This window comes from Humulus lupulus, chromosome 3, assembly GCF_963169125.1.
Source record: "Humulus lupulus chromosome 3, drHumLupu1.1, whole genome shotgun sequence".
NCBI lineage: Eukaryota > Viridiplantae > Streptophyta > Magnoliopsida > Rosales > Cannabaceae > Humulus > Humulus lupulus.
Window position 1 is genome coordinate 7,745,239 of NC_084795.1, and position 14,258 is coordinate 7,759,496.

A 14,258-nucleotide genomic window follows, 5' to 3' on the forward strand; every position below is an offset into this window, starting at 1 on the left:
TGAAGGAGAACCGGAGAAAATTCTTGATCGGCGACAAAGAAATACAGAGAGTTGGTGATAGATAGAAAAATAGTGGTATCGTGTTGATTTTTTATTATGAATTTGAGCATTTTTTGAACTCATTTTGGTTGCTCATTATGGAGATTCAATATTTATATTTTTTGTAATTTTCCATATTTAGTAATTTTTAATGAGATTTCCATATTTTTTTTAAAAAATTATTATTATTCCACAAATTTTAAAAAAGTTAAAAAAAAACCAAAATATTTTGAGTACCTGCCTATGATGACGTGGCAATGGAATCCTGCTGTCTTGGAACGAAAAAAAAAGAAAGAAAGAAGGGTTTTGGGTTTAGGCTCCGCCGTTGGTGATTTGGGGAATGGTGGGTGAGTTGTTAGCGTAATAGACTCTTCTGTGCTTTCTCTCTCTCTCTCTGCTCTTCCCTACGTTGACGTCTCTCCACCACCATCTGCCATCGCCGGCGTATTCACCGACCACCATCAACCCCAAGCAAATTCAAGGTTTCTTATTCTTCATTGCTCATATTAGACTCAATTATTGAGAAGTAGTTATTTATTTTGTTTTCATATCTATATGTTCATTTAATTTACTGTGTTCGAGTTTTGATTTGGGTTACTTCTTTAGGGTTTTGATTTACTGATTTGGGGCTATACCTTCTAATGAACTCGTTATACTTGAAAATGCGTTTTCATGGTGACGTTCTTTTGCTCAGATTTTGACAACTTTGGTTAAAGTAAGCATGTGTCACCAATACCATTCCTAATGAAAAGCACTGCAGAATCATAAAATTAAATATATGAATGTCATGTTCTATGTCACTCTCTAGTTCTCCTAGTAATTTCTCAGCTTATTAGCTGGAATAAGGCTTTCTTAGACATCTAGAAAAAGCCTTATTACTAGTAAGGGATTGCCTGTGAATTAAATTTGGATATATTGTTCTAGTGAAAAGCATATAAAATTAAATACCATCTTATAAAAAATACAATGATAATAATAACAAGCTCTGGGTTTTGAACTCTGCCAAGTTTGTAATGCAAGTGATAAATCTTTTACTATAATTCTCACATAGTTATTGTGGTTCCTACAAAATTGGATGTACTCTCTAATATGCATACTAATTGGATGCAATTGATTTTTTCTGATTTCATTTTCATGGGTTTCTTTTGTTTTTTGGATAAAGAATTCCTATATTATAAGGCTATCCAACATTTTGAAAATTTCTGGTTTGGAAATTTCTTTTTTGAGCAATATAATTTTCTGTCTCTTTTTCAGGTCTTTCTCTCCCTCTCTCTGCAATTTTTTAAATTAGTTACGTGGATTCAATTCATCTTTGATATAGCTTTTGCTTTATTTATTTTTTTGGATGTTTTACATTATCTGTAGTTATATTTTCATTATATTTACGTCACACATCATGTTTACATGAAATTTGTTGTGAAGACTTGTTTGGTGAGTTTCTGTTCTTACTTAGTTTTTCAGGCAAATCAAAAAGTTGAAGAGTCTTCTCGTTACTATATGTTCAATTGCTTTAGTGATTTGTTATGTTAAGTCCCCCCTTTCCCTTTTATTTTTTTTACCTTTTTCATCTGAGTTTTGGATTCATTAGAATTAAACTTGATGTTCACATAAAACTTATTTGTTACATAAATTTGATTGGGTTAGTAATGTTTTTCCATCATGTCTTTATAGCAGTCCTTTTGGAACCAAATGCAGTTAGTTGCTTTAGTTGAGACTAGTAATATTGCTCTGTGGTATTTGATGAAATGAGGTGAAGAACTAATCTTGAATTGAAAGTGTGTTTAATTGATGAGAGAGTCTGGAAGAAACTGAAAATTTGATCTTTTGGCATAATATAATGGAAATTTATCGGAAAGTGAGATTTATTTATGTGATTAAGTTACAACTGAATCACCATTCCTACTAGATAATTTACAGCTCATTGGATGTCTTGATGCTTTCATGCTTCTTTTTAGCTATTTAGGCAGCATATGACTGTGTATGTGTGCTTCTTATGACATTGACTGATCAAGGAAAAATCCTATTGACCTGACATCAAACTTTGCTTGTTGATTGCTATAGATTAGTAACATGCCCCGGAGGCCTTTCAGGCGCTCCCAATTGGGGAATTATCAGCCTTTGACCTTTTCCTCATTTGCTCGTTCAATTGCTCAAATTGCCTCTACTTCCACAGTCAACCGTCAGAGGCAAGAGCCCAAAGTCAAAAGTAAGAAAATTATTCCCAACTCTGCAGGTATTACTGCCTAAATAATGTATTGCAGATTACTATAGTTGTCTCTGTTATCTTTATCAACATTTTGGGAAGAACTCATCAATACCTTTCTTAGGTAAGGAATTGACGAGTAACAATATGAAATCTAAGAATGACCAGATTGAGGCTTCTGACGATGAAGACTTTGATGTAAGAAAATTATTCTGGTAGTGTGTTATCTATTGCACAATTATCTTGTTAATGTGAAATAATGGTCTTGTTTTGAAGGGAGTTATCCAAGCAGATTTTGTGTTCTTTGATCCAAAACCTGATGATTTTCATGGAGTGAAGGCCTTACTGCAGATTTATCTTGATGATAAACACTGGGATTTGAGTGGTTTTGTGGACTTGATCCTGGGACAGACTACTGTGGGGACTGTCATTAAAATAGAGAATGATGAAGAAAATAATATTTGGTCTATTGTCACTGCTCTTAACTTGTATAGATACAGGGTAAGTAAGTACTTTATTTCTAATTCCAAATTTCATTATTGATTCAACCAGTCTTACCTTGTATACATAGGTTGGTCCATAATGCTCTTTCAAAAATCCTTTCCTAAACTTTTAGCACTGTAGCATACTTTTGGACATAAGAAAAAGTGAAAAAGGGATGGAAAACAGAGAGAATGTCAAATCATTTAAATCTTTTGCTAATTTTGAGGATAGCCAAGTAATCACATAATATCCAACACAATTCAACTCAACCGGTCAACCAGAGATGTACTTCCCTATGGCTCCATTAGTTACACTTGCATGTTATGTATGTATTTAGTCACAAAGCTTCTGTAGATTGATTATCACATTCAAGTTATGCATGCGGAAGTATTTTCCAAGTCCTACTGAGGACGGGAAGCACTTTATTAACTCGAAGAACTGTTTTCATTTTTGATAAACTGGCATCTGTCTCTGATGTTAGCGGTGTGAAAATATGATAAAATTATCGGACAATGCTATCTTTTCCCTGACATTGAGTCCTTTAGTTTATCAGCAGTGCAGATGTATCTCACTAGTTTGGTTTATTTACCTTGGTCAATACCTTTTCATACTAATTTTGTTTTTGGTTTTGTGTGTATAGTTACTTTAATATATTGAAGTTGGGACATATTTTAGTTAGTTTATGTCATAGGAGTCTTCTCACTTTTAAAAGCTATGATTTGGTTTGTACTAGGAACATAAATGTATTGTAGAGCTCAAGGAGTATCTCCTTACAGTATGCCATGAGAAGGACTTCAGCAGTAATTTGAGATCACTTTTGAATGAAGAAGCACATAGTGTAGGTCTCTTGGTCTCTAAGCACAATACATGTCTCCCGGACAAGCTCTTGCCACCTCTGTATGATGCTCTTTTTGATGAAGTTTCCTGGGCTACAGAAGATGAGGTTAGATATGAATTAAATCCTTGGAGTTTGTACGTGTTTTCTCCACTTTTATGGAAGCAACTTACTTTACCTGACATATTCTCCCGGTTATTGTCGAAGCCAACAGCGGAGCTTCAAAAGTCCTTCTGCTTTAAATTCTATATAGTAATCTGTCAAATTGGAATGGTATTCTATCTCAACATCCTCTCTTTACTCTGCAAATTTGCTTTTAATTTTCATATGATTTTTTGTTTGGCTTCGGCAACCTTATCATTCTTCTTTTTTCTCTCTGTGTTATTAATATTTGTCATGTATTTTTTTGTCCATCCAAACGCTACAGCTAAAGAGTACAAGCCAAAAAAAGAGGCAGAAAAATGAGGAGGAAATAATATATCGCAAGCCTGAAGATGAAATTTTTCATAAGGTCTTGAATTATTTCAATATTTACAGATTATGTTTCACTTTCTTGTACTGATTGTATTTTATATGCAATGCAGCTCAGCTTGTGGTCCATTACGTACCCTTTGAACACTGAGCAGCTTTTGACTTTTGAGGCAAGTAGTATATAGCTTTCAGTCAATAGTTTATTTTTGTCATTGCTTACTAGTTAGGCTAGACTCATCTTGCTAGTTGATATTGATTTCATTTTCTTCATGGCTGAGTATGCGTTGGAGGGTTTTTATGATGCTTTAATTTCTTTTCCTGCTATAATAATAATACTAACTTGGTCATTGATGTTTGGATAAGGATGTGAAAATAAAGAGAATGTGGTTAAAAATTACAGATTCTCCATTTCTCCTGTAGTATAAGATTTTGGATGTAAGTTACTTGTATAGGATTCAAACTCAAGGGAGCCATCAAAATTGCCTTCTTCTGTTCTCCATAACAAATAATCCAAATATATTGTAAGTTTATTCAAAATTCAGGAGTTTTAATTTCAAGCTATTTACCATATATAGCTTAAGATTGCCATTGGGTTTCACTATATGTAGGAGGCCCCTTACACACAACACACACACAAGTTATTCTCTCATTAATAAAGTTAGAATCTGAAATCACACTTTATTTTCTAAAATTGATTTGTCTCTGTTTTTCATTCTCTACCGAGCTGATCAATGGCAAATTAACAAATTGCCTTGTCATAATCCTTAGAAAACAGAATTGATAGAGTATGTTTCTTTGCAGAACAAGAACTACAGACTAATGGGGCTAGTCATGGCTGTTGAAGCAAAGAAGATCCCATTATTTCGTCGCCAGTTGCATTCTTTAATCGATGAATCATGAGGCTGAGGCTGAAGCTGAGGCTTATTATAAAGTGTTACTATAAACTTAACTTATGACTGCATATAGTAAAGTTTACCCGGCTTTGACCTGGCTGTGCCAAATTTTGATTTTCTTTTGGTGGTTTCTCTCTAACTGGGCTCCCAATTTTGTCATTATACAATGTTGTTGAGTTTATTCTTTCTTTGTTTCTCAAGACTTGGTTAGACTTTGGTGTTGTTTTGCCCTTTTTACATCGTTTTAAGGACTTGGTATTATCCATAGTTTCACTCGTATCATATAGTAGGCCTATCGTTTTTGGAGTGGATATGTATATAACGTCACTCGAAATGCAAGTAGATATATATATGTTTATATATATACATCAATATATGTAATTTTAGTATATCCATAAATATTCTACAAAGTTTGAAATGAAGAAGCTACTCAATGTTGACTTAAAACCAGAGTTTATACCGTAATACTTACCTTTGGACTAATATATTCCTATTCATGATTTTATATGTTCCTCAATGGATTACTTAGGACTATTAAGTCGAACATGATATTTCATTAAAAGAATGTCTTTAAAATTAAGTATATCTCCATGATTATGTATTCCAATCATTGATTCGAATACATAATCTGAACATGTTTGAAATTTCGTTTTAACTAATAACCTACAAAAAGTTTAAGACCATCCCCATCCCAAAATACTACTTGTGTTGAACAAAGCAGTTTAATTTTGACTTTTTTCTTTCAACAACACCACAACACAAAATCTAACAATATATATTCTCTTGATTAAATCAATATATATATATATATATATATATCTAACATTAATATTATTATTTTAGAAAACAAAAAAGAGATAGCCTTGTCTATAGACAACTACATTTAGTGCTAAAATTGGTGTTCGGTTGGGAGGGCTTTGTGCCTTATTAACACAAAAAATGGAATATGGGTTGGAGATGGTTTAATACATCTAAAATCTATTGATTGATACTTAAAATTAATTAATTCTCTAACATAGTAATATTTTTTTTAGAATAGTACAGATTGGTACAATTAAACAAGGAGTCTCATATAATTAATTTTAAATTAGACTAATCATAATATCTTACATTAAATAGTATTGTCACCAAACAATTCTCTTTTGAAAAAATTTAAAATACATAGATAATGAAATTTTCAAAACCTAGTTATATACTTTAGGTTGTTGATCATTCCAAGGAAGCTATCCTACTTTTTGATAACTTTAATTAATTGTTGAACAGTAAAATATAACTATATATATATACGTGGTGATCTAGTGTTGAATATGACCCGCCTAATATCTTTTTCTCCTACATTTCTTTTTGTTTTAGTAAAAGAATTTTCCCCTACATTTCAGCACTTAATATTTTTTGAAAAAAATAATAATATAAATTTGTATTTTTTGAAAAAAATAATAATATAAATTTGTGTATAAATTTATAGGACAATTTTGCTATAGAGATTTCACTTTAAGCCCTATTGGTAGAGATCTCAGTGTTTCTTGACCAGTGAACAGTTTTCGACGCGAATTTTTGTATGACTGTAAATATTATAACTATTTAGAGCATTCCGTAAATTTTCAGAAAATTCCAAATAATTTACAGTACCAAAAATTAAATTCAAACATATTATTTTTCACAAACATACAAAAATCAATCCTTGCTCAGTCAAATTAAACAAATATTATTTGAGAAACAAATATTATGTGAGCCACTCATCTAAAAATAAGTTTTGTACACAATAATAGTGAGAGTATTACTATGTGGGACCACCGTACTTATATTGTCTAACAACTCTTGATGTGATATTGTGTAAATTGTTAAATTTAACAAGTACATAATATTAAATTTAACTAATTACACAAAATGTCATTCTAAGTAGTGTTGGACTTTTTTTTTTAGACATTGGAAGATGGAGAGTCGAATTTAGTACTTCACTTTATTTTTGTGGGAATATGGATAGTACTATTAGACTATGTCTACGAAGACTCTAACAGCGACCCATTAATTATCGAGCAATTAGAATAAGTTTGTGACAAGTAATCATTCAACAGTAGAATTAATATGCGTATTGGGAGAGAACAGTGGTCTTAATCAAGTCCATTTTGGGAGGTCTTTGAACAGAGCCCACCAAGTGGTGTTTTTGTGCCCTTTTTTCAGGGGAATTGGCAAGAAAAGGTGATGCCACACCAAGGCAGATATGAAAGGTTGGGGACCTCAAAAACTCAAATACATAAAAGAAGTTAGGATTATCATTTTCATACATGTAGTGTAATGTAATATAGTTTTGGTTATGGTTTTGGGCCCTATGAGTTGTACTACTCCTACTGCTACTTCTTCTTCTCCCTTCCCAGCTAACTACATTACAATATATGGTACAATTGGACACCTGTAATTCACATGCTAACACCCTTTTTTTTTAGGTCTTCAATTGAAGGGTCCCCTCCCTCAGTGCATGTTATGTAGATATATATATATATATAAATATTTAAAGAGTATTGCTATGGTGCATATATTTTTTGTGACTTTTTGCGTTTACTGGCTCGTGAACAGTTTTTTGCGCGATTTTTTTTATGAACGTGTTTATTGTAGTTATTTAGAGCATCCTGCAAATTTTCAGAAAATTCCGAATAATTTACAGTACCGAAATCTATGTTCAAACAGGTTGTTGCACGCGTAATTAATTTTTTTTTTATATGTGTGGAAAACAATCTATTTGGACCTAGTTTTCGGCACTGTAAATTATTCGGAATTTCCTGAAAAATTTGCAGGATGTTCTAAATAACTACAATAAATACGTTCATAAAAAAAATCGCGCCGAAAACTGTTCACGAACCGACAAACACAAAAAGTCACAAAATGTATGCACCATATAGATATAGATAGGATATTCATATGTGTAATGTAATGTATAATATTAATAATATTGGTGTATCAACCAAGGGATTCTTTTCTTTGAAAGGTACTACCATGTGTTGATGAGGATAGTGTGATGGAACCTCTTCATTTTTATTTTATTTTTTGATCTGATTAATATCTCATCTTCAAGATTCTGCATGTCAGTGAAAAAGAAAGCTTCTTCTTTTTCCAACTTGAATTAAAGAACTATAAAAGTTAATTACAAAGTCTACTTAACACACTAACATAACAATATTTGGTGAAAATTGATATTCTTTTTAATGTATTTTATAAAGCAGTCTCTCTCTCAACTAAATTCTTTGGTGAAAATAGAAGTTTTTTTATAATGTATTAAAATAATATTCATGAAAATAGATATTTTGCAAAATAGTCTTTCATATAAAATAATAAGTAAAATTAGATATATTTTCTTAGAGTAACGATATGTGCACTCAAAATATGCATTCAAACATTATACACAGTGATATGTTACTGATTTTTGAAACAGCGGGTCCCCGTTTTAATAAGTGTGATTAACTAGACTAAATTATTACATCACTGTGTGTAATGTTTTGGTGTATATTTTAAGTGCACATATCATTACTCATTTTTTAATATATTTTTTTACAATTGTCTCTCAGATAAAATATTGAGTATTTTTGTTCTCTTAAAAGGATATTTTGCAAAGCATTGTGATAATAAATATATAAATTATTTTGTCAAACACTACATAAATATTATGACATATTTTTAATTGGTGAATGGCATAATGGGGTTTACATCCTTTTCAACAAGACCACCTTTGTGCCATGATTATCTTCTAAATCACAGTATTATAGCTTAATCTTTAATTAATTGCATTAAGCCAACAATTAATCGACACAAAGTCAGTTTTCATGATTGTGTAATTTGGTTGAAATGTCCGGATCAGCAATTTAATCCCAGATTAATCTTATTAATTATAAGTAAGTAAAATGCACGTAGATGAATCATTTCAAGATGTTCCCACCATCCAAAAAGATAAAAATAAATACAAAACAACAACAAAAAAAGAAAAAAGAAAAAAAAAACCTATAATTACTTGTTTGTTAATTGATAATTGAAACATGTGGTAAAGATAAAGAGAAAAATTAGCTGCCTCACACTAAAAATATTCTCCTTAATTTTTTTGTAATCCCAAAGATTACATTTTTCACCACTTGATGAAAATGAAATTAATCAACTATATCAAGGGTCTTGGATTAGAAGTAAAGGACAAGCAAAATAAAAATAAAAATGTTCATTAACATCACAATCAATCATTAACTTTCCACATTTAGGAGCCACCATTAATTATTGCTTAGTTGAATGTTGATGATGAAGATAATTACTCTTAAACACACCTTAATTTTGACTGTTAATAATAATAATTATCATAATTATATTAGCTAAAAATGTCATAATAAGAGATAGGGTAAGATAAGGTTCTCTTTCACTGGGTGGTTGCTGAGTAAAATCCATCAATCAAGAACAACTACAGCTTGTTATTATCCAAAAGTGACCCAACAAAGATAAATAATGTATAAATATTTTTCTAGTACTAAAGAAATGCATGCCCATCTTTGATCTTAATAATGGTACTATTTTTTGCATGAATACTAATATTTCTTAAACCAATTTTTTTTTTTTTTTTTAAAAAAGGGTTTCTTTTCTAGGTGGTGGTTTGAGTGAAAATATGACCACCCTCTAAGTTGCTTTTTTTTTTTTTTTTTAATTTTATTTTTCTAGGGAAAATGATGAATTTTTGGTGCACTTTTTTTTTTCCTTAGTGTTGTCCAATCAATTTGGACATATGTAAATCCCTTTAGTGCTATCACAAATTAGGGTTCTTCAATTCACTTGGTGGGTCGGGCTTGTGTTGTGATACCAATCTGAAAAGTGTCACAATCTTAGACCATTCCACAGTTTTTATCACTTGGGAAATATTCATTTTCAACAATGACATGATAATACATATATACCTTTTTCTTTTTCTTTTTTCTTTTTAAATTAATTTTATATATTAATGTCACAACCATATAAGTGTTCATGAGAAATACCGACTCAAATGTAAGTACACATTCAATTATTATTATCATTAGATATCAATTAATTGATTATTAATTCAAACTAAATAGTACTTTAGTCAAATGCTTAATACTACCATGATAGCCGGCTGTGTTATTAGGTTGCTAAAATTCTCATCCTAATAGTACCATAACTTTTTCTTTAAAAAATTCTAATTATAATTTATATTATTATATTAAAAAGGTTTTAATTAGAGGCAACTCCCTTCTAAATTTATTTATTATTTTGTGAACAATTTTTTTGGCTCTGCCTCTAGTCGTAATAGTATTATTTAAAAAAATACATATGTTTTTTTTTTACCTGAACTATTACTATTTTAAAATCATACCTCTCAATTTTTTTGGTTTGTTAAAATAATATTTTTGGGACTACTTAATAGAGCAAAAGGAAAAAGAAAAAAAATCCCTTTTAAGCCATGTTCGAAACACTAGGGCTTAAAAATTAGCGTAGTTCTCCATTGCATCTCAAAAAGGGGCTTACTAGTGCACCCCCTCTAGTTTCTAGTTCGGGAAGTATTTTTGACGTAATTTATTTTATAGTCATATATATTGTAGTTATTTAGGGTATCCTGCAAGTTTTTAGGAAATCACGAATAATAGTTCAAATAGTGTGTTGCACGAGTGACTGTTTTTTTATAAGCGTGAAATGTAAACTGTTTGAATCTTATTTTTGGCACTGTAAATTATTTGGAATTTTTTGAAAATTTTGTAAAATACTCTAAATAACTATAATATATACGATCATAAAAAAAAAATTCGTCGAAAATACTTTTCCAGCCAAAAACAACAAGAGAGTGCACAAAATCATTCAAAAATTTATATCCACAAAGTTCATAGCTAGTTGTAGATTATTTTTTTTCTCATTGGGTGTGTATTTGCTGTAAAATAACTTTTCAAGTAAGAAGAATTTTTTAGTCTAATCAAAAATGTTTTTTAATTTTTAATGTAGGTTGCTGTCATTCCTTTTTTTTTTTTCTCTCTCTTTTATTTTTTTAAAAATTTAAATAATAATAATAATTAGATTAATTTGAGGTTATTATTTGGGTTTGGGAGTTACGTTTAGTAACAGGATGATGGGCCGCGAAAGGCGATCCATGACAACCACACACGCAGTTAAACACGAAACAGATGGCGCGTGTTGAGCACTCGCCTGCCACTCGGCACCAAATCGGTGACCTACACCCTCTGACCTCTCTCTCACTTTCATGCCCTCATTTATTATGAGCTGTCTAACAGTACTCCCATCCCCCTTCTCACCACTCGCAACACCTACGCGCGTGTCTTCACTCCCACTTCTAGTTCTCTCTATAGAATGCAAAATAAATAAAAACAAAAATCACATTCACATTTCCTCTATTTTGGCAAGTTATTATCAACACCCTCAAAAAAAAAAAAAAAAAAACTAGCAATTTAAAGTTGGTGGGTTTGCTTAAATGGAGAAAATTAATAATGAAAAAAAAGATTCTTTTCTTCTTTTGGAAAAATTTTTTATACTAATAATTAGAAATTAAGAAACATTTGATTTGACACCATTTTGCAATTTACTCTTCTCTTATTATTATTATTATTATTACCCAGCAAGTTGAAGACCATGTATTCTCAATTGCAATAATAAGAAAAAAAATTAAAAAATATATAAATAAATATGAAGAAAACATATATATACATATACTCAAGAAAAAGTCTCTGACACATGCCATTCTGCCATGAATGTCCGTACGACAGTGTTATTGGATGGAGATTCAACCACTGTTACCCCAATTATGCCATGATCTTTGTGGTCCATCCTGTGTTTTTTTTTTAATAACTAGGGTTCTTCTTTCTTTTTAATAACTAGGAAATTTTTTCGGTGAAACTCACAAAAAGAAGTATATGAGTGCATTTATTTTTATTTGAACTCTGTTTTCGTGTGATTTTTTTATAATTGTATATATTATAATTATTTAGAGTATTATGCAAATTTTAAGAAAATTTTGAATAATCTACATTACTGAAAATAACATTCAAATAATTTGTTGCATGTGTGACTATTTTTTTTATGTGCATGGAAAATAATATATTTGAACATTATTTTCGGTACTTCAAATTATTTAGAATTTTCTGAAAATTTGAAAGTTGTTCTAAAAACTATAATGTACACGGTCATAAAAAATAAATTCTCTAAAATCACTTACCGAACCAAAAACACTAAGGGTGCACTCGAGAATTTGCATATATATATATATATATATAAAAAGATGAGTGTCTTTTGGATTGCATTAAGGGAGTCTAATGCTCATTTCGGTTCCTCTAGACCTAAAAATATTGAATACCATTTTTCAAATATGTGAACAATTAGTCTAATTGATTATGGGTTTAAGCTTACATACATTTTTGTGTAGCATCTAGGTTTTAGAAAATTATGGTAATTTGTTACTCGTACGTAATGAAAATGAAGAGAAAAAAAATAGTAGAAGGAGAGGAGAGGAAAAAAAAGAATTTAGCATGTGGAAAAGAGGAAAAGAATTCTAATTAATGATATACAAAAAGGTAACGTACTTTTTCTAATTACTGAAAAGAATACGAGGCTATATATTATATTCATTGAAAACGTGTAAAATGTACGGGTAATTATGTAAATATTTTTTCATAATATATTTGCAGTAAAATAAATGAAAAGAATAATTGTGTCTCATATATATAAAAAAAAAAATTTTAAAAAAACATGAAAATACACACTTTGATTTTCCCTTGCTCATGTTGAATGGTAATAAATTATTTCATAAATAGTGAGGGAGTAAAATAAAAGAGCACTTGTCCTAATTCATGAGTTTAATCCATGATAAAATCAAGAGTAGATATTGATTTGATATTTTGTGTTTTAAAAAAAATACAATTTTAATGATTATCAGGTGTCTTGTAATATAAAAAATTAATATAAAATAATACTTTATGTTCTCGATAAGGATCATTGGAAATTTTGTAATTTGAAAAATTAATATAAAATGGTATCTTGTTATTTATGTGAATATACCAATTTGGTATATGTAATTTTTTAAGTAAATTTGAGTCAGGATACCATTTTATATTGATATTCAAATTACAAAATACTCGATATTCATTATCGGGAACATATGGTATCAAAACTGAATTTCGTGTACCAAATAAGTATATTAATTAATATCATATACATAATTGTGTTAAAAGGTGGGGAAATCCTTAAGTTAGATCAATTAAAATACAATTATTATTTTTTTGTCAATGTAAGTTTTCTCATTTGATTGTACTAAAAAAGTGGGTAAATTGTCATTTCTCTAAAAATGGTTCAAAATAATGGTTCAAGCTCGTTTGCCTTATTTAGCAAATGCTTTCCAGTAGTACTCCATTAAGGTTACTTCTTTTTACACCCTTAGTACACTTAACAGTAACACAATTTACATTACTCTGCCAGGTTGTAAGAAATTTAGATAAATAAAAAACATATTATATAGAAAGAAAAAGAAAAAAAAGAAAAAAAGATACCAGTTTACATGATTGACAAACATAAATACCTATGTTCATAAATCAGTGGACTTTGTCAATTTGACCATACCAACCACTTGAGAAAATAAAATAATAGTAATAATAATCTTCCATTTATGGAGCTTATGAATATTTTTATTACTATCTTAATTTGGTTTTCCTGTAATGTTGGGCAAAAAATAATAGCGCAACTACTAATGTGTTGCATAATATAAAGTAAATTGTGGTTAAAATACTTAATATTTTTAAAATGCTGCGTTTTTATACTCAATTTTTTTTGTGGTAAATATTCTTATTGTCTTCAAAATATTACACTTTTATTTTAAGAATGAATAAAAAATAAGTATAAGATATTTACCACAAAAAAATAGGTATAAAAGTACAATATTTTGAAGACATTAAATATATTTACCAGCGAAAATATATTTTGAAGGGTAGGTAACTATTTGGTACCTTGTGTTTTTGCAAAGTATCATTTTAGTATTATCTGTTTTCAATAATGCTCATATGATACCCTGTATTTTAAAATCGTACATATTTTGTACCTTAAACTCAAATTTAATTAATAAAATTTTACCAATTTAATCAAACTGCTGTCAATTATGTAAGTTCAAAATTTAAATTTAATTGTTTAATTACATATAACTGATGACAGTTTGATCATACTGACAAAATTTTATCTATCAAATCTGAGTCTAGGGTATAAAAGATGTATAATTTTAAAATACAGGATACCATATAAACATTATTAAAAACAGAAAATACAAAAATGATATTTTGAAACTATTATCTATTTTAGCCTCCATTTT

The 14,258-nt window shown here is 29.6% G+C and overlaps 1 protein-coding gene across 2 annotated transcripts; it reads left to right on the plus strand.

Annotated features, from left to right (window-relative positions):
• The first annotated feature begins 319 nt into the window (after positions 1-319).
• Positions 320-5,200, plus strand: LOC133821983 (protein BCCIP homolog). 2 transcript variants are annotated; one of them, XM_062254169.1, is made up of 9 exons: positions 320-521; positions 2,101-2,272; positions 2,367-2,440; positions 2,519-2,743; positions 3,459-3,668; positions 3,768-3,833; positions 3,988-4,071; positions 4,145-4,201; positions 4,833-5,200. In XM_062254169.1, exons 2-9 carry the CDS (start codon positions 2,110-2,112, stop codon positions 4,929-4,931), a joined length of 978 nt encoding a protein of 325 aa, XP_062110153.1. In that variant the 5' UTR covers positions 320-521; positions 2,101-2,109; the 3' UTR covers positions 4,932-5,200. The 2 variants fall into 2 exon arrangements, with proteins under 2 accessions (XP_062110153.1, XP_062110154.1); XM_062254170.1 differs by having other exon boundaries at positions 321-521; positions 2,101-2,245.
• The last annotated feature ends 9,058 nt before the right edge of the window (positions 5,201-14,258 follow it).

Bases quoted from the DNA above. Each gene is read 5' to 3' on its own strand.
- LOC133821983 (XM_062254169.1), top strand. From the start codon at position 2,110: ATGCCCCGGAGGCCTTTCAGGCGCTCCCAATTGGGGAATTATCAGCCT. The intron at 2,273-2,366 runs GTATTACTGCCT...TACCTTTCTTAG, and splicing joins AATTATTCCCAACTCTGCAG to GTAAGGAATTGACGAGTAAC. The intron at 2,744-3,458 runs GTAAGTAAGTAC...GGTTTGTACTAG, and splicing joins TTAACTTGTATAGATACAGG to GAACATAAATGTATTGTAGA.